This window comes from Buceros rhinoceros, unplaced genomic scaffold (assembly GCF_000710305.1).
Source record: "Buceros rhinoceros silvestris isolate BGI_N320 unplaced genomic scaffold, ASM71030v1 scaffold513, whole genome shotgun sequence".
Classification (NCBI taxonomy): Eukaryota; Metazoa; Chordata; class Aves; order Bucerotiformes; family Bucerotidae; genus Buceros; species Buceros rhinoceros.
In genome coordinates this window covers 38,728-66,175 of record NW_010401574.1, presented here as the reverse complement: position 1 = coordinate 66,175, position 27,448 = coordinate 38,728, and the positions used below count along the sequence as shown (strand labels likewise).

At 44.4% G+C, this 27,448-nt stretch overlaps 1 protein-coding gene across 1 annotated transcript; it reads right to left on the bottom strand.

The window, feature by feature from the left end:
- Positions 1-325: 325 nt before the first annotated feature.
- Positions 326-23,393, bottom strand: LOC104490060 (vitellogenin-2-like). The gene is made up of 34 exons (XM_010132301.1): positions 23,345-23,393; positions 22,996-23,147; positions 20,467-20,718; positions 20,149-20,310; positions 19,847-19,995; positions 19,265-19,415; positions 19,004-19,161; positions 18,756-18,921; positions 18,131-18,256; positions 16,898-17,116; positions 16,266-16,483; positions 16,046-16,143; positions 15,502-15,626; positions 14,738-14,839; positions 14,024-14,143; positions 13,735-13,924; positions 13,307-13,400; positions 12,384-12,569; positions 12,037-12,181; positions 11,052-11,280; positions 10,792-10,967; positions 10,206-10,532; positions 9,808-9,855; positions 9,561-9,647; positions 7,831-8,043; positions 7,587-7,729; positions 6,115-6,253; positions 5,313-5,445; positions 3,976-4,162; positions 2,616-2,707; positions 2,096-2,193; positions 1,856-2,015; positions 598-759; positions 326-441 (listed from the first exon to the last, which is right to left on the bottom strand). The coding sequence occupies exons 1-34, from the start codon at positions 23,391-23,393 to the stop codon at positions 326-328; spliced, it is 5,172 nt and encodes a 1,723-aa protein (XP_010130603.1).
- Between the last annotated feature and the right edge of the window lie 4,055 nt (positions 23,394-27,448).

Here is a 27,448-nt window from a genome sequence, read left to right as displayed (position 1 = left end):
GGTGAGAGCTCGGCAGCCTCCGGGTGTATGGGCCGGGCCGGGGCGTTCCCGGTGGTGTGGCCGTGGGAGGCCCATGCAGGGAGCCGCTGGTTCACAGAGAAATGATCTTCTCTGGCCGCTTTTACAGAGCAACGATTTATTAAAAGATCAAACCCGGCGAAGGGCGTCCAGAATTATTTTCAAGATCCCAGAATAACCGAGAAAAAGGATCTCCCGAAGGGGACAGGGCCTTATTCCGACTGTCCAAACCAGCCGTGTCCGCAGGGTCGCAGTCTGGCTGGGCTGACCGACACCCAGAAACGAGTGGACCCTGTGAAGTGGGGTGTCACACCGGGCACGACCGTTGTGGGCAGGAACACGCGGTGTGAGCAGAAACCTCGCTCACAATGTCCTCAGATTTCAGGTCTAGCCTAATCTGTCCGTCCAAGTTGAGAGTGGAGTCTGTAAATAAGAGAAGAGGAGACAGAGGTTGAGTGAGGAGATTTTTTTGCACATGGAGGTACACACATGTTAGAACGGTCAACTCCAGTTTTCCGCAGAGTCACAGTCAGGACACAGTGGCTGTGCTGCGCACAGGTGCCCTCTGTGCAGACTCACCAGCTGGCACGCAGTGGAAGCCCACGGAGAGGGGAACGGTGCTGGCTGTTGCACAGCCTTCTGCGCAGCGTAGAACTGGCTCCACGGAGAAGCATTTTGCTGCCGCCTTCTCAAATGCACCCGGCTTCTCAATTTTGACAAATCTGCGCTGCAACTTGCAAGCTGCAAAACATGAATTCTCTTAAAGCAGCTACAGAATTTATATAAATAAATTTTTGGACTTAATTTGCAGAATTAGTAAAAGCTAAGACCAGTGGATGAACCAAGTGACACAAGCTACATGAATCAAATCTGATTGAAGTGAGTTATTTTCTGTCAATGGCTTAGGCTGTGAGAAAATCAGGCACGTAGGGCACAGTCCTGTGTACAGGTAAGATCTAGGTAGGACACAGGTGTCCAAATCCAAAAAGGTACAAGTGAAAACCATGATCAGCTGGCACTCAACTTTACCCAAACTATGACAGCTCTTCATCTGGGGGCAGTAGTGGCTCCTAGACATCTGAATGTCCACTTCTGCACTGTGCCTAGCACCGTATCTGCCATGCCATGGCCAAGTAGATTAGTCCTGAAGCTTCTGTGACCCAGGCCTTCCTGGACCAGTCTCCCCAGGGGAGCTTCATCTAGGAATATATTCCAAAAATGCCACCATATGCGCAGAGGGTTGGGTTCCACACAAAATGTATTGCACCTTAATCGCTACGTTCATATCGCTGTTTTTATGTAGGACCTGGATGGTGAGAACAATCATTCCCAGGCTGAAGGTTTCAAATTAAGTTAATCTTCAGCCTGAGGAGATTAAAACAGTTATTTCTCACATCAAATGCCCTCTAGTTTGATCTAGCCAGGACTAGATTTTCTTTTTTTTCTGGGAAACTGAAGGCATGGAAATAACAGAATGGAAATAAAGAATGCAACTATTCAGGATGGCATAAAATGTCTTTTGTCAACAGTCAAACTACCTACTTTCCATGCTAACTTACCATCTTAGGGAGTTTTAAGTTTATAATTTTATCTGGAACACACAAACCTCAGGTAACTACATAGTGCTTAAGAGGTTGATATAAAACTGCAACAAAACCAGACCTTGCAGCGAACTGCCAAACTCAGGAGAAACAGCAGGTTTTTTAGTCTGTGGCCACTAATCACAAAAATAGCGAAAACCACGATGATTGTGCTACAATTAATATAAATCATCTATTGATGCGACTGATCGGTGAGTCAAAGGCAGTGACATTAATATGTGTTAGAATCTTAGTACCTCCAGCACAGGGGTCTTCTGAGATGATCCAGGACTGACCAAAACTCACTGCATCTTTAGCTAAGTATCCACTGGGCATTTGATACTCCCTCTCCTTCTCGGCATCATATCTTCCACAAATTCCACATGTTTTCCCAGCCATCCAGAAAGCAACCTGAATCTTTGTGGAAATAAATAAAAGGTGCACTTAAGTGGTTTTGTTTTAAAAATAAAACCACTGAAAATAATTTTTAAAAATACCTCAAGTCTATGCCCATCGTAATAGAGTTTATCTAATCCATAATCTGGGGCTTTTAGTGACAGGCCCTCCTTTTCGCTGCTGATCAGCACGCTTGCATCTGCAACAAAAAAGCCAAAAAGGATTACTTTTAAAAGGAAGTTATTGGTTTAGGGTCCAACCTGAACCAGTGGTTAAATTCCTGGGGACTTAATGCAGGCTCTAATGTTTCTTGAAAGAGATGGGGAAATGAGAAAGACTGCTCCCTGCCCTGTGACAAGGGTGGCTGTGGCCAGGGGACATCTAGATGCTTGTTCTGTGGGTCTCTGTAATCAGCACAAGGTACCACAGCCCTGCATTATTTGGTTTGTGTGGAGCTACACAGGATCAACATCTCTTTTTTTGCTCACCCCCTGTGAAAGCTATGTTAAAGTCACCTAATTGTTTCTCAAATTTATCTTGAGAGGTGTTTGAAGGATCACATCCTCTGCTTCTTTTAGAGATCAGAAAAGACTAAATTAAATATAAAGATGAGTCTCTTACCAGAATTAGATGTGTATGGAACATTTGCTGAGGCTTGAACACCATTAATCTTCAACTGGATGTGTCCATGGGAAACATACATGTCAACCTCACTTTGAGTAGAGGAAATTAGTATAAACAAATGCTTCTCTTTTCGCCCTACTCAGCTCACAATTTCTAGTCCTGGTAAAACCAACACCACAGGCTGCTCATATCATTCTGGCATGAATCATCTGCTACTCTTTGGGAAGAAGACTGAGAGTGCCCAGGAAAACGTGCCAGAAGGAGTGCTCACAGTACACCTTTCCCCGGCTTTAGGCGTTTCTCAGTGTCTGCTTGTGGCCACAGCTCAGGCAGGAAGACACCAGGCTACAGGGACCCTTGCTGCAGAACAGCATAATTGCTCTTACCTTAGAATAAATTGAAGGTACTTTACATTTCAAAGGGCAATTGGATTCCCTACAGCGGTTCTCTTACAGCCTGAATAGTCTGTGCATTGTAGTGTTTTATTTGAGCAGGTTTTGCTCTTACAAAGAAATGTGAAGTTCAAGCATATCAAAAGCACATACATACAGTTGCGTGAAATGGTTGGGAATGATACAGTGACGAGGGATGTCTTTATCACAAAGATACAGTCTATAAAACAAGCATCCCTCTGTTCTTCACAAAACAGGTGACGGGAATACCAGTTTCTCTCTGATTCTCTAACATTGTGGCACAGTTAGGAACACAATTTTCAGAAATAAATGATTACTGGTAATGAAACCTTACAGATCAAAGCCTATGATTTTGGTATGCATAATCCCTTAGAGTGGCAGACTATACTTTTAAAGGAGAACCTGTGGTGGCAGAGGTGATTGCTCCAAGATGAAACAAAGCGTGTCTTAAGTTAATTTCGAATATTATGCACCAAATAAGCGATGACCTAAGAGAGTGCCTCTAATCTGGGATAAGTAATTCCCTTTTTAGCTATGTCCACTTCTCAACGTCTCTGCTGAGATGATTGTGGGTGCTAATTAGTTCTAATTATTAGCTTAGTGTAAGAGGCCCGACTAAATTATTATAATAGTCCCTTTTGGATTTATAGTTTATGTGTCTACCTAATTACTAAGAACTGAAATGAGATGGTTAAATGCTAACAAATTAATGAAGAACTTTGGGCACTAAGGATTTTAGGTTACTGTGAACCTCAGATATATTTCAGAATCGCTTTTGAAAGACAAAGTCCCAAATCTCAGCGACACCTAGAAATCTTTTCACTGACATCAGTAAGTTTTGCTTGAGTTTTATGCTAGCACCAATCTGCCCTAACTATCTGGTCTTCACATTTGTAGCATATTCGGCTTAATACCTATTTGTCATTAAGTTCACAGTTACTTACTGGTTGGCGAGCCTGACATTTATTGCTGTAAGGTCAGCAGACTCTTCAAGTCTTTTCATCATCACCAGGAATTTCAGTTCTGGACTGCAGTCCTGCACCAAGACGTGGTAGCAATGTGCAGGCATTGAGTAGTTAAATTCAACTCCATTGAAAGTTGTGATTGCATTTTGGAAAACCGAACAACGAGCTGAAAAAAAAAAATCAGTCAAAAGCAAGCCTTTTATACTTTATATAAGGCAGTTGTTCTATTTCAGATTTGTATTTAAAAAAAAAAGAAAAGACCATTGTCTGGTTTTACCTATTCCCATGTAAAAACAAACTGATTCCTTCAGATGAAATATTGGATTTGTAGTAATATGAAAAAAAACCCCAACTTTTCCAGCCCCCAGACAGCTGTGCAACCCGCTCGAGATTCAACCATGATCCAATCACCGTGTGAGATGAATTCTGGTCGCAGCTGATGCTGGTGCAGCAATCTGTTTGTGGCCTTTTCACTTTTTAAATTTTGTTGTAGTCAAAAGACTTTCTCCAATGTTGTTGACAATTCACGTATCATTAACACTAGAGGAAATTCATTAAAATGCTGCTGCCTTTATTGAGTCATAACCAGGATTAGAAATACATAGTTAGAAGATGGGGAGGAAAAAAGCCACACTAGAGCAAACTTCTCCCTTTTTCACTCTAACGGGTTTTGGTTGGAAATCCTACCAGCTCTGATTAGAAATTATTTTACAGCAATTTTAATTAATATGGACTAGTTTTGGTGTTTTCCAAAGAAATATGCATAAATGTGATATTAGCCCGCTGACTTCAAGAAAAATGTGACTCCTTATCCCAGGATTACCTAAAGCTGTTGCATTTAAAATTCATGTTAAGTAAGAATAATGTGATTAGTAGTTAATACAGAATTGACGAAACAATAATCGTTCAAAATCAAGTGCAGGAGGTGAAATTAACGGGTATACTTCTGAGGCTGGTTTAGCTTCTACAAAACAGCACTAATCAAGCAGAGCACCCCAAATCTGAGGTCGCTTAGATGTCCCTCTCGTAAATTTTGTAATGGTTTTTCTTCTTGAGCAATCTCTGCAGTGAAGCTCAAATGGATACTTTTGGAATCACTATTTGGCATTTAATCTTACGAATGTGAGAGAGGACGCTCTGCTCTTTACATCTTCGCAGCCTCACAGATTGTCATACAGACAGCTTTATTTCTATCATCTGAAGTCCACCTGATTTTTTAAGTGAATGTAAAATAGTTTAGTTATATCAAAAGTATAAATGATATTTACAAAATCTGCAACATCAATCAATGCTTGTGCAGACGGTTAATTACTGACCTTTAAGGTTTTCAATGATTGAAAGCGTGGCTTGGGAAAAGACGTTCTGGTCAGGGGATGGTAGTGTTGAAATTGGTGTTGAACTTGAAGGGAATGGCAGGGGAAGCCTGATGGCTCTGTTGTAAATTGTGAGCTGAAAATCAGTCAGAAAACAAACACGAATGTAAATGCAAAATACAAAGATGAGATAACATTTTCAAAGAGTCTGGCTGAAATCTAAATTAGAATGAAGATTTAGGTCAGAGCTAAAAAGAAATCAAGTCCTCTGTCCACAGCATCAAATAGCTCTGGAGTTTGACACGTCTGCAACGTACACAATAGCAGTGCTATACGTGAAGTTTGATATTCACCAGTTTGCAGCTTTTGGGGCAGTTGTACTTCACATTTGTTCACAGCCCAAACAATGTGCTTACCTGATATTCACACCCTTTCTTTGCCTGTATGTTGAGAGCTGCTATATGGCCGTGGTGCTTATCTACAGCCTAGTTTTACTATCTTTTCCAGGACTGGAAAACCTTTCAGCTTCTTGAAGATTTGGGTAGGAGTGGTCTTTTTCAATGAGTTATTGTTAACATCCTTGTCAGTCATGATGGTTGTTTTGTGACCTGTTTCTTATTTTGTGTGTTTGCATGCTACATACATTTTTAGAGCAGAACCAACTGTGCAAATATAACGTCCTTGTGATGGGAGCTTCTTTATAGCTTAATACGTTTTTAGAAAAATCAGTGGGTTAAAAAAGCTGTTAAACTTTGATTTCAGAAGTACTGAATGCCTCAGGATAAAAGATAGTCGAAATAGTTACCTCAGGTAGCTTGAGGACCACATCACAGGTTCTTGGAGATGTCAGAGCCATAATCAAAGTTGCCTGGTGAGAGGGACCGCGCTGTTGCTTTTGGGAATACCCAAGCATATATGCAGCTCCTGGGAGAAATGAATACAACCTGGAAAAAGAAGTGATTAAAATGATCTGTCTTTAAAAGAAATGGTTATTATATGTTCAGACTAAAATACCCCCGTAAAGCAATGTGCATTCTGTGTTAGAACACATTCTGTATCAGGGCTGGGAATACGTGGCGTTGTGTATGAGAGGAGGGCCAGGCAGATTTTAACTGTTATTGGGTGAAACAGTCTTCAAGAAAATGGATAGCAGAATGATATCAGAGAAAAGTATAGCCAAGCTGTTTTAAACACATTCAGAGTTAAAAATAGGCACCAATTACATAAAAGCTAAAATACTAACATGCTAAAAAATAAGAAACTACATATTAATGTGTCAGTCATGTGGTGGCAACTTTTAGCAAGGATTCTTCACCCACTGGAGTTGTCAGTGAGTTGACAGAGAGATCTCTGTGATTGGGTTCAGGCTTGGGATTCAAACAGGGAAACACAGAAAATATTCCTTTAAAAAAAGGCATAATCTCAAAGCAAAACAAAAAAAAAAGCTGAGGTCTGTGGTTGCTCCAGCATAGTCAGTTGGATGGTTTCATTCATTCTAATCAGGGTAAGTAATAGCACTTTGGGTAATTTGATCTAATAAAAAAATTTATCCTCTTCAGTAGACATTTGTTAACTAAATCACCTGTATATCTTTAATGTGAAAACTTGTACTGCGTGCCAGGTTAGGTAAATGAGTAGTTGTGTTTTGGTAGCACTGTGAAAAAAGATTAGGCTTTGATGTGGATCTGTATGTTACCGTGGGCAAATGCAGGTACAAGTACAGTGAGTGAGTGACTGCACAGATACTGTGTGTTTATGGACAGACACCTGTGTGAACTGAATCCAGCAGATACAGTTTTTTTACACTAGGCATCACACAACGTTTGGTGTTCACTGTGCAGTGAGCCTTATGAGAAGTACTTGTATCACCTTCAGAAGCTGGAGGTAAGGTGCCTGCTTTGGGAAATTACTTTCCCTGCACAGTCAGTAGGAGACAGACTCCTTCAGAGAACCAAGGTAAGGCGTCTGCTCTGAGCCTCCATCAAAGAGAAAGCAGCAGGAGACCAATTTCCTCCTTCAGGCACTTCAAAGTAGAAGACTACAAAAGATTAGGTGAATCCCATCGTCCCCTTTGTTTCAAGTGATTTTCCTGCAAACTAAAATGCACTGTGCTTTAAGGGAATGAATACACAGGAAAAACAGACAGGTGTCATCTGATTTTAAAATACCATACTGATTGAGGGAATTTTTTCCAGATCAGAAATTGCAGAACTGAATCTGTCATTATCTGGAACATGAACACAGGTGAATTTTTCAAAAACTAAAGTAGAATCTCACCATCTTGAAGTCGTTCGGACTATTGACGGTACTTTTGGCCACTGGAGCTTCATCTGCATAGCTGGATAAGCAGCAAATCGCCCCGTTGCAATCTGGGTAGCCACATGGTAGTCCTGGCAATCTTTACCCCATTTAAGTGAACCCTAGTAGAGGGGAGTGTGTATATATATATATATATTGCATAAAACATAGTAAGATCATTATATTTCATTCACATGTGAGCTGATCATTATTTTAAACTTACTGATACTTCACGGGAATTTATTACTGAAGCATCAGCACAGAGTTTCCATCTACTTGATCCTGTGATGCTTGAAACAAACATCTGCATCCTCGATCTCAAGGGCTGTGTATCAGTGTACAGCACAAGCTGTAATCCTGTCAGCTGCTCGTTTCTGTGGAGGGCACGAAGGACTGCAGCCAGTACTGGTGGCTTGCTGTCTCCCAGGAATTCAGGCTGAAGTCAGTAGAGAGGAAATGGAGACCAAAGGCATAAACAAAGTATTAAAATTACTGTATTAAAACCACAGATAAAAATATTTGTAAAGGAAAGGTTTCATTCAAAAATTGGTTTTATGTGAAGTATGGGACAACATCATAGATCATCGCTTGATCTATTCAGTTCATATGTAGTTTTGCCACAGTCTGTCAAGGGAGAGCTGTCACGACCTGTGTAAGAAAGACAGTAATATTGGGAATCCTTTTCAGTGTAGCAAAAGGAACTATGGAGTAGGACCCTAGCGCATAAGGAACCAATTACCCCACTCGGCACTGCTCTCTTACCAGCCTGTTCTTTAGCTAACAGTCTTTTTGATAAAATTTGTTTAACCAGGTGGTTAAAGCTGTGGTAAATTGTGTAGACAGAGGGGACTGTTCAGTGCAGTCCAAAGTGTGGTACTTGCACGAGGAGCAGCACGTGCCCCCATTCAAAGTCAGAGCCTTCTGCCCTGCAGCAGGATCTGCTCTGGCTGTGACTGCCCTACCTGAGCTGCGGGGCAGGAGTCCCCACCTGGCCAGGGGAGGACTGCACCTGGGATGAGCTGTGGGGCAGTGCCTCCTCCCTGTGCTGCCAGGTCTGGGTGACAAAGGTGACAGGAGGATTAGATGAGACAGAGCGGGTGAGGGCTTCATGGGAGATGGGGAAAGCGCAAGGCTGTGGCTGAGGAAGAAGGTGTTTGTGGTGAGAGCACTGTTGAAGACTGCGAAGAGTTTCAGTGTGGTGAAAAGATGGACAAGAGAGGGGAATTCAAGTTACGTGGGAGTGGGTGGGGGAGAAAGTAGATCTGGTTGCCTTTTTTCCACAAGCTACTTGCACTAACAACTGGGAGCTGCTGGTGCAGAGCAGGTGCCTCAGCCGAGTAAGGTTTACTGTTTTGTGGACGTGTAGGTCATTGTCTGAAATGCGTGAATTTTTCCTTTGACGAAATCTGCTGCAGATTCCATCAGTTCTTAGAGAAGGACCAGTACCATTAGCTAGGTACCATTCCTGCATAAACACCTGGGTTGCTCTCAAAGTTGGAGCAGTCCTGCACAATCAAGGTCTTTTCAAAGGCTAACATGAACAAGCATGCTTGGCACTGAAGACCTAATGAACAACAGAGTGGCGGTCAAGTCCTGAACTTTTACAGAGACCTATGCAATAAAAATCACACCTGAAACCAGTTTCTGATCAAGCAGGTCAGCACTTCTAAAATGTTCTCATTTTCAGAGTAAATTATTTGCTCAGTAACACAAATTTGAGCATATACAGCAATACACTCCATTTTCATTTCAAAATGTAGCCTGCATTGAGTGAATATTACAAAACACTCAATGTCCAATGGGCTCACCTCTCTAAAACAGGAAAGAACGCATTTTCTTTCTATATATTGTCTAATATGCTAAATCACCATATTTTTCCTATTCTGTTATAAACATACCATAACTGGAATTCTGAAGTGAATGTTTTTATTTCTTGCAGGTTAATACACCCACCTGCGACACAGCTCGAGAGATGCCTTCATCACTAGCAGAAGAAGAGGAGGAGCTAACACTGCTGTTCAGGATTTCTCTTCTGGAATCCTGCAATAACAGAGAATTTCTCTGAGCAAGTTGTTTACCGTTGAAAGTCGTTGCAGAAGTGATTTCTCTTATTTTTATTCTCAGAGAACTAAGCCCTAATTGCAGCAAAGCTAAGAAGAGCAGTTGTAGGCCCTGCTCACAGTATAAGCAGTAAATGTACCCATTCATCTGCTGGGTTGGACCAAAACTGGTAAGCAGGTAGATTTGCCTGTGAAAATAGGTAGTATGCAAGAAGATCTAAGAGAAGACAACGAACTAACTTTTGACAAATGCATCAAAAAGTTCAGTATTGAGTATGGACAAAAGGCAAAAGAAAATTAAAATTTTTAAACATTTTAAACTGAAATATTCTGGAATGTGAAACTTTGGAACTTAAGTGTTTCAGAGAACCAGAGAGGTTAAAAAGGGGGAACAAGGGGTTACCTTGTCCACCCTGCAACAAACAGCCACCCTCAGCAGTCTGTTTTCTCTTTCTTTGGTCCATGTTCAATGAGCACGCTCTCCTCATATACAAAATAATTCATTACAATATAAAAAGGTCCAGCCTAGGTGAATTACCTGTTGGTAGGAGTATTCACTGTCCTCACTGCAGTGCCTCTCTCCAGAGTGGTCTTCTCTACTGCTGCTGCAGATTTTACTGCTAGCAGAGCTGACACTGTTGCTACTTCTCCCGCCACTGCTGCTGCTGCCATGCCTCTTCCCAGATTGCCTTCTTTCACCTTTCTTGTGTTCATTCCCAGGCTCTTTACCATCAGCAGAGGAAGCAGTAGAAGAAGAGGATAAGCTGGAGAGGTGGGCTGCACCAGGCTCTGCCCAGAGGTCTGTAGCTGCAGACTTTTCTGTTCTGTGAACCCGTCTCTTACGGTGCCGTGTGTTATTTGCAACCTCCAAAAACAGTTCAAAGCGTTATGAATTTATAGCTTGTTCTGTATCATTTCTCTGGGTGTCAGACAAGCTGCTTACCACAGGCTTTCAAGGAAATACAAGTTTCGGCCCCACACACTGCAGAAGCCACACCAGAACTCACCTAGACCCATTCTTCCCAGCCAAAATCCTTGCTTTCCCATGCCAGTTTTCCATACTGGAAACCCTTGGCTTCATTTAGAGGAAAATATTTCCTTCTCTGATTCTCCAGGTCTCTTACCTTGAACACATTTTCAATGCCTAGAATCTTCTTGAGTTTAACTTGAATGTCCTCGTATGGAGATGTCTCCTCCTCTTCCTTAGACCCAGAGCTTGCCATGTTGATTATTTTGGAAGCTGCTTTGGGTCCTGCCTGAATCTCCAGCTGTATTTGGTCAGCATCAGCATCTGTATGAACTGAAGTCAAGATACATTCCAGGGTTGTTCTGCTTGAGCAGCATTCACAGAGATGGACAGAAAAGTTTGTTGTCATGACTGTACCTGGCTTCAAAACTATTTTGCCTTCAAGTTCTCCAACTAATTTGTGCAGGTATGTATTTCTTAAGAAAGCAGAATTTCGTGTCTTTAGGCTGAGACAAGCAGAACATCCCAGACTGTCAAATTTTGTACAGAAGGTGCGTGCATAAAGTCTTCCTTCTACACTGTGGTGATGTTGCTCCTCTGAACCTTGATGGTATCCTTTGGATATCACAGCAGGAGTATTGCTTTGCTGCATTAAACAAAAATATGGCAAATAAAGAAGTTTTCCACACACACAAAAAAAGTCACAGTTCCTAAAATCTTTCCTCCTGTTAATGAAGAGAATGATGACAGTCCTGCCTAAGCAAGGAAGCACTGCTTAAAGTTAGACATCCAAGCACTGGAAGCAGTGGGGTGTCCTCCAAAGTGCTCTGTGGAAGAGGACAGCTCTCCTGCTCAGCCTTCCCCAGGCAGTGTTTCACAAACACATTTCCCTGCATGGCTCTTTGGAGGGGCTGTTTCTTTGAGTCAGTTTTGGGCTGCTACTCCTCCTGTTGCAAGTCAATCCAGCCTTCCCACGCCAGCCTCAAAAGCTGAAAAGCACACAAGAATGTGCTTCTGCAATTCACTGCGAGGATTGCCTCAGGATTTGGGAAGAAAAATGTATATCCTGCCCAAGAGCCATCTTTTCCACATTGCTCTGGCTCAGAAAAAAAAGGGATATGAAGTTCACACACCCTCCCCATGACTAAAGAAATAGGAAGACATGCTGTTAAAGCAACCCTACCTGCATGAGATGGTGAGCGTGAGCAGAGTGTGAATGATGTCTTGAATCCATTGGGACTTATGTTAGGCTTGGTTTGGGATATGTCAGGCAGCTGCTGCATCTCAGTTTCTATGTTTGTGATCCGGTTAGCCAGCTGCTGTGCTGGGGGGGCTCAGCCCCTCTGAGGAGCTGGCTGTTCTCTACCTGTCTGCAGTACAGATTGGTGGGAGGCCTCCTTACCTTCCAGCTGCCAGGTTTTGAAGATCCATCTGATGGCTGAAATGGCTGGTGAGAGATACTTTGTACATCTTCTTTAGGGAGAAGCTGGGATTTCTTTTCAGAATTTACTTCTTCCATGTTCCTTGAAATAGCATAAACTTCACTCCTGTGGGTGATAAAAGGCACACAAGTAACATCTTCTGGTTTTGCTTACCCATCTTTCCTGGTACAAAAAAGACAACACTAAGCTTTATGTGGCTGCCAAAGTGTGGCAGAGCCTACCAGGGAGTTGTATGTTTATGATTTTATAACAGGGAGCTCACAATCAGTAACACATATCAAGCGAAACACAACAAGCTCTTCTGTACCTCACAGCTGCAAGCTCAACCTCCTGATGGCAGGGAGAGGTTTCAATCTTCAGATTTTTCTCCTTCATATTTATCCTGGCATCAAATTTCATTGTAGTGTTGGCACTGAACTCTGCATGAAATTCAAGACCGCTCTGCAAGTATTGTGTATTAATCCCCATCATTGCAATCATATGAGAATGAGCCCTGAAAGAGTACAAATAAAAACATGCATAATTACAGATTAACTTTGAAATGCAAAATTGCGTTTTCACACTGTTCTGTTTATTGTAAGAGCCACTACTGATGCATGAAGGAAACAGGATAGAAAAGCTGAAGTGCCACTGGAAAAGGTGAAGGGATTTATCTGGAGAACAAAGCTAACGTGAACCCTCTCACTCTTTTGTCACTGACACATTGCTTGAGGATAAGCTAACGCCAGAATCTTCTGGCTTCAGATTGTGCCTAGTTGGGGTTTTTTTTATTATTATTATTATTATGACTCACTATTACTATTATCATTACTACTATTATAGTTATTAATACTTTTGCTTTTGGTTTTGAGGATCCAGAAGCATTCCCCTTTTCCCCCTGATTCCCCCCAGCTTGTGCCAGATGATTCTATGTTGAACTTGTAAAAACTCGTTCATGCATAAGCAAATGCATCTTCCCAGCTTAGTATCATTAGTCACTCACTGAACATGTACAAATGTGAGCAATTTTAGCAGTGGCAGAGCCTCATCCTGTGGGCAGAGGACATTGCTATGTTTGCAGGGTCGTAAAGCATCGGGTGGTTGTGTTGCTTTCTCACAACTTCACTGCTCCGGACTAGCACAGCCAGCCCAAACCTGGGACAGGTAAGACCCCTATAACAACACGCGATCACATCTCTAGTTCAAATATAAATGCCTGCATGTGTGTGTGAAGATACATGTAATTTTTACTTTGGCTTGATATCAGCATGAACATCCACGTTGGCTTCCAACAACTGAGAAGGTCTAAAATTGTCAGATAACGGTGGTGATATCTGTATTTTCACTGCAAAAGACAGACAGGAATTATATCGACAGAGAAGCACTAAATGCTGGAGATACAATGTTTTCAATAAGTGTAATAGTTAACACATGGACAGTGCTTTTACATTTTGAAATACTTTATGTGATTATTTAAAGATTGTGTCTCTAAACCGGAGTTATACAAATATGTCCCAGGTGGAACATGCTAATTACTTCTGAAACTCTTTGGAGGTAGCTGAATGCTGTTTCCACATTGCAAGAGTATTTTCAAGATTACAGAGAAATTTAATTTCAGCAGAGGAGTTGGACCCACAATTACGTTGAGGAAACTGCTTGCTTTGGCATTCCAAGCTCACCATCAGCCACAGCCTGGGCCAGCGTGGTGCCGCACAGACTAAGCTCCAGTGGCAGACCAACCACTGTGGGGACAATGTGTCGCAGCTCGCCCACCATAATCGGCAGGGTCCATCGGCCTGAAATGCCTTGCTGGACCTCTTCCATCACTTTTTTCACCACTGGCTGCCAGTTTGATGATCCAGTTAGACTCTGTAAACAGAGGAGTAGGTTAGGTAAGTAGGTAAGAAGAGACAGGAAAAGGAAATTCTTCAGCATCACAGACAAAAAAGACAACAGCCTTGTCAGTACCATCATGGTCTGCTGAATGGCATCTTTATCAATGTTGACATAGGCAATTTCTTGACCAAATATTTTGATGTAAGTGGACACCAGAGAGTCTTCAGAAGGCAGTTCTTTCCATCCTGGAAGCTGTGATGTTAAGGAGAGATAGGGAGAAAGAGAAACAGCAGATAATGTCACTTAAAATACACTAATGTATTAGCAAAGAGCAGATCCCATCTGAAGGATGCTAAGCCTGGTTCCTCAGCCAACAAATGGACAGACATCTTACAGGTCTGAACCAATATGGCCTTCCTTATGTTGTGTAACAGACTTCAGTGGGAGTTTCCCCACATAAGGATGAGGTAAGGACTTGATACTTTCTGTGCTGTAAGTAGTGGGTTCAAGGACTCATGAAAAAAATCTTCTTCAATAACCACTTTAGAAGAGCAACCACTTACTGTGTTTTAACATGCACTTTAAAATTCATGAATTTTGGCTGCCAGCATCATCATCATCTTTTGTACTGTGCATTAAGGGCTGACACATGTTGAGTGAAAACGTGGCATCTGTTGACAGCATAAGTACAATGTAAGTACATCTTTCCTTGACCAAACAGGAGGACTGACTCCTTTCTCATCGAAACATCAAAGGGATGGCTTGGTGGGTGGCTGGGTGATGCACCCCTGTAGCTGGCTGGAACTGTGTATTGCAAACAGATCAGAAGTGCACATGGAAACATACCATTTTAGCGAGTTCCTTCAGTGTCTTGTAGGTATCATACTCAGCAAAGGGAATATTTTGCTTCCTGATAAGCTTGGTTAGGCCTTGTGACTGGAGACCCACCTGTAGGAGACAGAGTCAGACATCATAGCCCAAGTACAAGAGAGCCCAGGAAAATCTTTGTACCTGGTATTACACTCACCAAGGCTGCTCTAAATGCGTCCTTCATTAAGCCATTGCACTTACAAGGCTATGTCTACCTGGTAGATGACTGCAGGCTATGGCTGCAGATGCTGAGGACACGCTGAGCCAGCTTTGAATTAGTTAGCAGGGATAATTTTAGGGCAGAGCTCAGCCCTTGCAAAGCTTGCCCAAGAAGCTGAGTAAATGCCTGCATGCTGTTACATGGAGCTTCATGCTGCCCTGGCTGCACTGCTGGCCGAAGTTTAATTTCAGATGCCATCTCCCTGTACTTATGCAAAATACCCTAGATGCCATGTGACTTTAGGTAGGTAAATGAATGTCCTGCTGCATAATCTTTCCTCTGCCCTTCTAGATTTTCATATCTATGCTGAATGTGTTTATTGATGAATGTGAATGTCAAGAAGATCAAATAAAAGAAGAAGCCTAAGTAAGACCATATTCATTACCTAAATTTTCTCTTCCACATCCACCCTCACAGCCAGAGATGGAGTTAAACACTACATCACCGTCCAAATGGCTTAACAGGAAGTACTATCTGTAGCTGGCTAGCATTTAGCTGGCTGTTTTAATGAAGTACTTACCTCGATAATATCTGTTGCAGTATTTGCATAATATCCTCTTACTTTTGTGATTATATCAGATGGAAACATGGTGCTGGGACTGTTCATTAGGTAAAACCTCCAAATGGTGCCAGCCTGATATTCATCTATCACAGGAATAAAAAGCAGTAGGGATGTTGGTTAGGGTCTCCAAGGTGTCTGGTGCATGTAAGCTGCCTCAGGTACATGCTGTAGCAGATCACAAGGCATACTGCTAAGATTCAGTCCCACAGGTCCTCAAGTTTGCAGCCTCAAGAGGAGAGCTTTGTTCTAGGGCAGAGTCAACACAATCACACTGACTGAAGAAAGAGGCCTAAATCCACGTGGAGGCACCACTTTTTCCACCAGATACGCAGTGTATTAGAAACCCGCAGGGGATTTTGCATGTTAGGAAGCTCTTGTGCTTTTGCTATTTCCCAAGCACGCTAAACTCATGACCTGTGATTGGGTTTTGGATGAAAATCACAGAACCCAATAAAAGCATTTGGCTACCTAAGCTGAAGCAGCGAACAGGGCTGGTACTCACGGGAATAAATGCCGGTATGAATGACCTTGCTGTAACGAAAGGTCAGCCTGTCAAGCCTGGGGCTCAGTAGTTTAATGGCCATGTTGCAAGCAGCAGATCTGAGTAATAAAGAGTTCAAACCATATGAAGATAGTTGACTGTGACCGAATTTTTAGAAAACTGAAAAAAAAGAAAAAAGTCACTATTTTCTACTGAAAAATGTACTTTTCCCTCTACTTACAGATGATAGAGCTGTGGGATCCTGCCTACTGCCAAAGCCTTCATGTGTGAATATGTGAAACTGGCTACTTGTAAGCTGGGCTCCGTCAGCAGCGAGCTGGCCATAGCTGTTACAGTTGGAAGAGCAGGTTTAGTTTCGAAGAGGACAACACAAGCCACCATTCGCACATTAGGAGCAAGCGTGTTGTCCATGAAGACCTGGAGGGAGATCTCCCTTACCTAGAGCGGGAAGATACAACCTGTGAGTACCTCACAACTTCTCAGTGAGAAGTGGTTCCGAAACTGCGCACGTGTGACCTGCAGCGAATGGAGAACAAAACCCTAAACAGAGACTTGAGCCTGAGCCCTGTCACTGAAAATGAAGATATTGCTGGGTGCACAGTGAACAGCGCTGGGAAAAACAGCCCCTAGCAATGGGCCCAGTGTTACTGTGACTAAAGCAACCTCTTTCTCAGGATATCAGCAAGGACAAGGTGATGCCGGGAATTTGCAGCGTAGACAAGAAGATGACCAGTAACTGAGAAATCTGCCCAGAGTTGCTAATGCTACCTGATGGTTTTATAATTCCTGAATCACTAAGTCAAAACAAATCATACCCTCTAAGACACTTGTTTAAATAATAATTTCAGTTACTTTTGCAGGGTCTTTTCTGGCAATTTTCCTCAAGGCCAACACAGCATCAGCATGAATTCTGTTTGGTAGTGAAGCTGCAGCCAGGGAAAATGTTGGCAAAAACTTCAGGATGCGTTTGATACTGGCTGGCTCTCCTGCATTGCCGATGGCTTTCAGGGCCAAGGCCATGCCTTTGGCATCTCCTTTGCTGGTGGCTTCAGTAGCAAGGTTGTGGAGTGGCTGAAAACAGAGCAGACTGTGTTAATCTTACCAGGTAATGATTTTGTAATAATGCATGAAAATACGCATCGCCATAGCAAGCAAAACAACTACTGGTGCAAAGTCCGGAATAAAGCCATCCAGATTTTTCTCACAGGAAAAATCTCACCCTTGTTTTCAAGATGCCAGACATGGAATGTACAAGCAAACTTAATTTTCTCCTTACACATCACTGATTTCAAATTGTGCCTGAGCGTAGGAGATAATCCTAAGTGGATGCCTACACCAGAGAGTCTTTTGCAAGGTCAAGAGCAGCCCTGAGCTGACACTGGGTTCGGTTGTTCCCTAGGACACCTCCACCAGCCCCAGCCTGCAGCTCCCAGGCTCTACGCAGCTGCCCGGTTACAATTGCGTATTTTTCACTTCCTATAGCGAGAGCAAGTTTACTGAGACAGTTTTGCCATTCTAAGAAGGTAAATTACCCTTCTGGTGGCTTGGCTTTGTTTTGCTCTTTTTTGGAGGATTTTAACATGTCAAATACCAGCAGGCCATCTCAGTGCTGTGGTTCTTCTGAGTAAGGAGCCAGAGCTGCATAGTCCAAGGACAGAGTCCTGAATATTTCTGACAGTGAGATGCGAATATGTGGCAGGGCCTCTTTGGAAGCCCCAACCTATGATACATGCACTGCCTTTCTTGTATTCACACTGTAGTGCATTTTTAACAGATGTTTTGAAGCAAGCTCTACTTAATGCAAAGAGAAGGGCCATAATCATTTGGCTTTAATCCTAAATTTGTCATGCCTAAAATCAGTTTCAGGCTGTTTATAGGATCTGTTATCCCCATGGAATTCTACCCCTTACATTTGAAATTCTGAACTGTTAAGACCAGATTTTTCAACTCGGTGTTTCGTTCTGTCTTTGCAATTTTGCAAGCAATCAATCACAGCTAAGAGTGAGGCTTGTAAACAGCGAGTTAGGTAATTGCCAGCATTGTGAGAGCTAAATTAGAGGCATTTTAAGAATGAGAGTCACCTACCTGAAGAAGTTCATTTGGGTAAAATGAGGTCTGTGCACAGTATTTATTTACCATGCTGCCATATGCCAGGTAAACAATTATTCGCTGCATTGGCGCTTTCTGGATTTGGGGACAGGTCAGAAAGGTCTGCAGAAGAAAGAAGTAGCAGTCTTTAATGTTTCTAGTAATTAGCGCTGGTATTTATTTAGTGAAAATTACATTTGAGAAATAAACAGATAAAATTACTTTGTTTTTTTCCTAAATATTTTCAGAAGTTAAATCAAATGCTAGTCATTCAGCTATAATAAAAGTAAACAGACTCACCCCAATTATATTGTATGTACTTTAGATTTTGGTTACATTATTTTCTTGAGTTAGACCATTATTTTAAAAAAAATATTTTGGCATAAAGAAATCAGTAGCAATTTTCTTAGGGTTTGTGCTTTTTACCTCAAATATCAAAGTTATTAGAAAATCTTGGCAACAAAAGTTTGGAAATGTTTTCTAAAGCATTCTCCGTTTGTGTTAACACCTTGCATTTTACAAAATTAGAAGGAAATATGTTGCATCTTGCACTTACAGTAATGTGAATTCACCTTTAAAAAGGAGTGAGAAGGAAATGGAAGGAAGAATGATCTGTACTCACTGAGGCAACTTCTAGGGTTTGCTTGTTGGGTGTAATGAAATGGAAGGCGAGAGGGAGAGTCGTAACTGCTTCCCAGATACTCAGCTTCTCATCGTGAATTTTTCGCTTCAGGAATCTGAATGTGTCAGTAGCTCCGGCAGCACAGATGGCGCTCAGGAACCAGTGCCTGCCAGGGAGATGGGGAGTCATTATCCCCACTGCCCAGCACGCCTCTGATCAGAAGTCCTGGCTGAAGGCAATACGGTTACCTGTAGGGAGGGTCCTTGGCAAACTGCGCCCACAGAGACTCGATTTGATCAAGGGTCACTATACGAAAAAACTGGACCATCTGTAAGAACTTGGCTGAAGCTTCTTTAGTGGCTCCTTCCTCGTCCTTCTCAACTAATTGACGCAGTGTTTCTGTTAACTATGGGTGAAAAGCAGACAGTTGGAAAGATCCATATCTAAAATGATTATGTGATGACCTGTTAACCTTCTAAATAAGAATATGACAGGTAAGCCCCTCATACCTGTAAGTCTGGATTTTTAATCCTTATTAGAGGAATTGGCATCTGGAGTAGTTCTCCTGAGAAATGATAACGAAGACTCCCCTGGTTTTGCAGCTGAGTTTTTGGTGCACGGATAGAGATCCTTTTAATGTTGACCAAAGACAGCTCTTGACTTCAAGGGAGACAAAGAAATTCATCGGTAGCCTTTAACCTCACTATGTGCATGTAGGACACATACAGTGGTTGGAGCAGACTGATGGGTGCCCAGCAGAAACATCGCAATGACCACAAAGGGATCGTGCACTTCTGTTTGTCCATTGCTGAGGATTATCTGGAAGTGTCATAGGACTGGCAAGAGCTTTCATTAGGGTTTGTCAAAGTCTCTGAGAGGTTGGACAAGTGTTTCAGGTGGCCCATCAAAACCCCCAAACAACAGGGCATGGCTGGCTGGGCATCCCAAGGGATGTACGGTGCCTTGGCCCTTTGCAGTCCACAGGCCAGATGCTTCTTGTTAACTTGCAAATCAACACTAAATAGGTTTTTGGCATCTTCTCCTGGCTCTGTTCACCATAGCTATGCTAAGGACACCCTCATGGCACCTACCTTGCGTCCACGACTGCTGCCCCGCTGGGTTCATTGAAGGGTGAGATCTGGTACACCTGCTTAGATGTAGCAGACGTCATCAAGGCCCCACCGTCATCATACTTCATCTTGTAAGTGAACATCGATGTACCCTTGATGTTTCTGACTTTCTAGAAGTGCAAAGAGACCCACTTGTAAATACGAATGGGCAGCAGTTATTTGAGCACAGGCGAGCCAAACTCCCTGCTAGCATCAGTGCGATGCGGGAGTGTTTGGCAATGGCTTGTGCCTGAGCGTGGCAGCAGGTTCCGCTCTGCTTGTACCAGGGGGCAGGTGGGGCAGGGCCGGATGTACGCCATTCCCACGTTCTTCACTGCTTGCTCCTGGCAGTCGGTCAGGTCCCTGCTTTTGGAAATGGTGGCACGCTTATTCTTGCCGTAGTCCTGGATAATGTACCTGGTTTGGCAAATGCCTTCAATCCCAGCCTGTGAGTATTGGTGAAACACAAAGAACTTTCCCCTTGAAACAGCAATAAATAGGTCAAAGAAAATAGGTCAAAGAAAACAGCAAGTGCATGTACAGACAACAATATATAACAGTAAAATGAGGATAAGAGTAAAATCAGAAAGGAAAAAACAAACCTCCTGTAGTTCATACACATTTTGTGACTTTTTGATGGTTAGCTGTAACATGTTCAGAATCCCTCTCACTAGGTTAATACATAGAATGGGACAGTCCTCAGGGGCAAAAATATTTCCAACCCTTCCCTCAGTGTATTCAAACTTAAACGCTTGGCTGAAACATGCGGTGATGATCTCTGTGAGCCTCGGAGACGGAGTGAAGGGATCCATGGGCCAGAAGCCGTTGTATTCCTCCAGCTTTGGTGACTGAATCTGGAAACGAAATTAGGAAAACATTCATCCTGTTCATTCAGTTTGAAACAGTGCAATAACAGGGAAACTCGGCACTTCCAGTCTGTGGCTGGACACAAGCCACTTGCCCAACACCACAGGAAATATTTTCCTCCTCGGATTCTTGTGCTAGGCCTACGAAATGCAATTTTCATGAAGGGTTTCTGTCAGAAAAATAACATCATGCAAGGATCATTCAAAACTTAAGCAAATCTGGTGAAGGCTGTTTGGTGAGCAAAACACTGGCTGCCAGCAATCCGTACAGAAAAGATACTCACCTATTTCCCCAGTGTCCAGTGAGATGTCCCTTCGTCTGCAAGGCAGCCCAGCCATTGCTCAGGCTGCCAGCCGAAACACACGGGGACTACACTGGCTGCAGTTCCAGCCCAGCAAGTCTCAGAGCACCAAAGCCTCAGCACAGCTGATCGGGCAGCAGAGGTGACTGTGGGACCTCACAGGGACCTCACACAGAAGATGGCCCAGTGGGAGCTGACTTCTTTTTCTTTGGAAGCAGCTGTTACCATTTTGAGCTTATCAAGCCATAGATAAAGCTTGCACACAAGTCCTTGACTGCTACCTAGTGGGAAATGCATGTCTGCAGGCTCGTACTTGTCTGGTCACATACACACACACACACCTCCCACCCTATAAAAGCACATTCTCGTGCGTAGAGGGAAATGGTGGGGGTTCAGTGTTGTGTTTTATTTTAGGCATTTATAATCAATGCTGCAAGGGTGGCTTACCTCTTGTCATGTTTTCTCAAATTAATCTCAGAATCAATCACAGAATCACAGAATGCTTTGGGTTGGAAGGAGCATTAAAGATCAGCTAGTTCCAACATGCCCTACCATGGGCGGAGACACCATCTACTAGACCAGGTTACCCAAAGCCCCATCCAGCCTGACCTTGAACATTCCAGGTATGGGTCATTCACAACCTTTCGGGGCAACCTGTTCCAGTGTGTCACCACCCTCACAGTGGAGAACTTCTTCCTTACATCTCATCTAAATCTACCTTCTTTTGGTATAAAGCCATTCCCCCTTGTCCTGTCACTACATGCCCTTGTGAAAAGTCCCTCTTCAGCTTTCTCACAGGCCCCCTTTAGGTACTGGAAGGCTGCTGTAAGGCCTCCCTGGAGCCTTCTCTTCTCCAGGCTGAACAACCCCAACTCTCTCAGCCTGTCTTTATAGGAGAGGTGCTTCAACCCTCTGATCATCTTTGTGGCCCTCCTCTAGACTTGCCTCAACATGTCCATGTTGTTCTTATGTTGGAGTCCCCAGAGCCGAAAACAAGACTCCAGGTGGGGTCTCACAAGAGCAGGGTAGAGAAGGAGGATCACCTCCCTTGATCTGCTGGTCACAATTCTTTTGATACAGCCCAGGATATGGTTGACTTTCTGGGCTGCAAGCACGCATTGCTGGGTCATGTTGAACTTCTTGTCAGCCAGCATCCCCAAGTCCTTATCCTCAAGGCTGATCTCAATCTGCTCATTCCCCAGCCTGTATTTGTGCTTGGGATTGCCTGGACCCATGTGCGGGACCTTGCACTTGGCCTTGTGGAACTTCATCAGGCCCACCCCTCAAGTCTGTCAGGGTCCCTCTGGATGGCTTCCCTTCCCTCCAATGTCAACTGCACCACACAGCTTGGTGTCATTGGCAGGCTTGCTGAGGGTGCACTCAATCCCACTGTCCGTGTCACTTACAAAGACAGTGAACAGCGCTGGCCCCAGTACTGACCCCTGAGGAACACTGCTCATCACTGGTCTCCGTGAATTAAATCATACTCAAGATTATTGTCTGCAACTGCTGAGGTTAGAGCAGCTCCAGCAAGGTTACCTAGCGCCTGCAATTGCATCAGCGTGTGAAGTATTGTTGCAGTAGTACATGCGCATGTAGTAATACATGCAGAGGATTACCCACTGAGTAAACTCCTACAACGAACGCCAAGTGCCCTCTTACAGCTTTCTGCCCATGTAGTGTCTTCTAGATCCTTTTTCTGTGGGGATATGGGGTGCAAATCGCAGTGCCCATGACCACACCTCCGCCTGCGCTAGGAAAATCATCACTGCTTCTCTGCTTGAGTGAAACCACTTGTTCTTGGTCCTATGGGGTCGTCTCAGCTCCAGGAACGGCCCTGAAGTTTTGTGTGAGCTCTGTAACTTCTTGTCATTTTTTTTCACCAGCATGGAAGTATGAATCGAATGTCTGTAGGTTCGTGATGCAAGCAGGCAGATGGGTTCCCAGACCCGTGGTAATTTACCTGGAGAAGGTGGTCACTTTGAGACACACAGCTGATTTCCAGCTTGCAGGTCAGCCTCACTCCTGCCATTGCCAGGCCGCTACCGGGCAGTCCGTGCAGGACGAAGGTCTTGTAGTCATACAGGTAGGTCTTGCCAGGATGAAAAACGGGCTCTATTGGGAAAAAAAATATATATATAGAACAGAAACATCTCCTTCACTATGACTGTTGTGATGTTACTCGCAAGAACCATCCCAGCAAAGCAGGGTGAGGCTGCTACTGCTGAAGAATAGGTGCAAGCAGTGGGCAAGGCGTGGCCGTAGGGGAGGGCAGCGTGGGAGCCACTCGCTGACAGTGGGAGCTCACTTACCCAGGTCCTGCTTCTGGGCCCCTGTGTGGGAGGAAAGAGAAGGATGCATGAGAAAACCACCATCTCTGTGGATCCTTCAATCTATTATTCATTTACTCGTTGTGCTAATGGTTGGCAAACAACGAGTAATGGGCCCCTAGGGTACACTCCACACCCCCAGGACACCAAGCCCTTGCCAGCCCGCTCTGTAGCTTTCCCCCTGCTGCTAAGCTTAGGCACAGAAATCTAATAGTTAACAGCTGGAGTCGTAAAAGGGCTTCAGCTAATTAAGCTGTAAATATCCCTGACAGACCCCAAGGAGATGCAGTTTGCTCCGGGCCACTGTGGCCATCATGGCTCAGCAGCGCTGGTAAAGCTTCAACTTACCCACGAGAGAGAGCACCAGGGCCACGACAAGTCTCTTCATGCTGAAAGGCACTGAAGCCTGCAGGGGGAAATGTGTGGCTTTTATAGAAGAATTATTAACAGGCACAGTGAATTTTGTTGAGTTATCAACTTTTTATCAACCACTCAAAACCTTTGAGGGAGAGGAGGTTGGGGACAAGGTGCCAGCTGCTACTGCTGAGCCAAAACCATCGCAAACACTTTTGTTTTCACTTCACCAAAGTGAAGTGAAGCTTTTGAAATGAGTAGTTAAAAGTATTAAAATGTAGTTAAAGCCAAAATATTTATTGTGTAAGAAAAGCTACTAATTATCTTTATTCACTGGAAGCAGCCAGTGCTACTGCAGGCTGTGCTGACTTTTCCAGGTTATCCTGACCTGACCATAAGGCTCACAGCTTATCTAACTGATAGTGCCCCAGCAGGATTGTGCAAAATCCCCGGGCAGCCCTCCTGTGACACCATCCCGATACCCACCCTGCTGCGAGAGGGACAGGCTGGCACCCACAGTGCTGCTCTCTGGGGCAGTAACTCAGACCTCCCATCGTTGTCACAAAGGCCATGGCTCCACACCCCTGACATTCATTCTTCCCTCACCTACCTTCTCTCACAGGGCTGAGGGGTGTTGGTGAGGGTTGGCCCTGCGAGGTGGAACTGGTGAGGCTGATGGGCAGTACAGACACAAACCTCTCGATTTCCAAAGGAGTACAACACAGCAACGGCCAGCGTCTTTACCCCATGCTGGAGCCCCCTTCTCCCATCGGTAGGCATTTTCCCTGTCCCTTTGGAGGCAGCTCCACAGGTCCTGCAGGGTGCCCGTGGCTCCAGGGTTTGGCCTGGAACCTGCGTCCACTGGTCCCCTGCAGCCAGGGCATGGAGCTGGGTGCCTCTCTGCCGCTTCTGTCAGAACCCTACATGAGGGAGGTTATGGCAGCCCGGGCACTGAGGGGTTCATGTTGGTGCTGCATGGCCACCGTTGGCCCACCAACCTTCTCTTCCATGGGAGGGGAACCAAAGCTGCTGGCCTGGTGACAGTGGGAAGGGACTGGATTCAGTTTTTCATCAAGAGAGCAGCGGCTCCTATACAGACAGCTTGTTTTTCATAGTGCTCTTCAGCTGATGTTTTTTTATAATTTGCAGTTGGGATATAATTTATAATGTCTGACAACCTAGATTTTGTTCTGAGGTCAAAGGATCTGTAAGGCAAAGAAGAAAGTAAATTTTGAAGTATGGCAAATACTTCACTGTGTTATTACCAGCATTATAGTCTGGTCCTGTTTGTTTTAACCCCTTCCCTTGCAAAACTGATGGTGCACGAGCCAAGATATTCACTAGTGAGTTTTGTCAGGCCTTTGGAGATTTGGTAAATGCTAAAAGTAGCTCAAGGATTCGAGTATACAGCTACTGGCTACTGCGGCTCAAAGCAGCCTCATAACTGTGGCGTAACTACATGCAGCTGCACGGCTGCAGGCAGCGAGGACTCGAGGTCAGTGGCAGAGCACACAGAAAACTGTTGTTCTGATGGCAGATTAAGTGCAACAACACTTGTATTCAGTGCCTGAAATTATAACCCTGCAACAGTAAAACACCACACTATAACAGCGACGTCATGAATCTCCTCAAGATAAAGGTCCTCCCCGGGAGCTGTATGGGCTGTGCCCAGCTGCAGTGGCAGGATGTCCCCAAAAGCACCAGCCCCTCAGCCTGGGGCTTGCCGAGCCTTGCCCACATCCCACCCCCTTTCGCTGCTTTGGGCAGCGAACACCTCACCCCAGTCACTTGTGCCACGCAGCTGCCAGGGGGCAGGGTCATCTACGCTTCTGTGTAGGGCTTCGCCTGTGGCAGTTTCATTATAGAACTGAACCCTCGATTTCTAGCCAATTTCTCCAGCACCTCAAGAATAATTTCAACTCCCAGCCTGTCTCCCCACACACTCACAGCCATTTCATGCTACGTATTTCTCTGAAGGATATAACTTGAATTAAAAAGAGAAAAAAAAAAGTCCTGAGAACCCCACAACTTTGCTGTGCCCAGGACCTGTCCGGGACGGCACTTCCTTCAGGTTGTGCTCAGCTCCCTCCAAAATGGCAGTGGGGAAGAGGGACGGAGGCTGGCAGAGGCCTTCCAGCAGCTCTTCACAGGGTGGACGCCCACAGCCCACATCCTCCCGCAGTCCCACGGATGCTCCAGACGCCGTGGTGGTTGGGCAATGCTCAATCACAGGTCTCCTGCCAAGGCATTACTGCTGAGCTCATCCCACCGCTTGCTCCTGAGCACAGGGGCTGGAAGGCAAGAGTTCCCCCAAAACTGTCCTCCAGCTGTGGCAGGCTGGTGTTGTGAAAAGGGGGAAATAAAGCCGGTCTTATAAGGCTGACACTGAATATGCAAAACGAGCAAATCGGGGGCACAAATAACGACGGTTTATTTCCAGTGCAACATGTTCTTTTGGATTGCCGTCGATAAACTAAGGGACTGCAGGGTAGCTATGGGTTAGTTACCAGAGAAACAGCCAAACGCTACAAGTCCAACACCAAAGAAGCTACAACCAGCCGTTGTATCCTGTCCACTTGGTAAAACAAACCTGTCAGATGCACGAATAGTGCTGTAGAAACAAGTACAATCACAATTACAAACAGATAAAATACACCTGGTGAGAAATAATGTCACTCAGGCATAGCTGAGGTAAAGAGGCTTATCCACATGGCATCTCCGGGACGGGGGTGGGGTGGAGAGGGAGCGAATCTGTCAACCTGTCCTTTGGTATGGTTCCAAGTCTTCTCCTGTCCGATTATAGAGCTGATATTGGGGCAATATTTATATCCAGTTTTTTACATTGCATCATGTGGGAATGACTGTAGACAAGCTTATCTCTTACCTTAATTACACAAAATCCTTTAATTTACACCTGCATGGTTGGAGGTAACAGCTCATTTTGTTCAGGGCAGAAAAATGGAAGAATGCAACCACAGGACCTCCGCCTCATTTCACACTCCTCATGGGCATCCAGATAACACCTAACACTAGCTATTCATCTAGTGATAGTTGTAGTTCCGATTGCCACCTCAGCCAGTGCCGAATCTTATGGACAAAGAGCTCACAGGCATCCAGCTGCATGGTGCACATGTCTTACGTGACTTGGACTTTATGCTGTGACTTGGTACTTTCTACAGCTGGAAAGAGAGGAGCCCCATGAGCTGGCCCTACCAGAGCTGGAAGATCATGCCAGAGCTCCCTGTGGAGCCCACCAGCTCCAGGGGTCATGCAAAGCATCAACTTCTGCTGAGTTCAGCCTCGGGGGTCACCTGGGAAGTCTGTGCTTCCTATTACTGCTTTGTGAAACTTCCGGGCAAGCACCAAACCCACCAGCTCACCACTTTACTGCTGTTGCCAGGTAGCACCCAAGGTTCCACAGCAGCATTTAAACTGTACCTAACTGTATGTGTATGCCAGTCTTTCAAACACAGTCCTTTTGCTACCAAGGACATTACCTTTCCTAACTACGAAACTCACATCCAAACAATAAAACTCACATACGTGTATCCATTGAAGGTACCAGGCCTGCAAGCACAGCCTTCGGGGCAAGCAGAAAATACCTTCCAGATCACTGGAATCCTTTGGGCTCCAGCGCTCGTGGCAGATGAACACATCTGTCGCCGTGCCCACGCAGACTTGCAGCAGGTGGGCAGGAGGTTGGAGGTGGACAGAGCCTACCTGTTGGTGGTG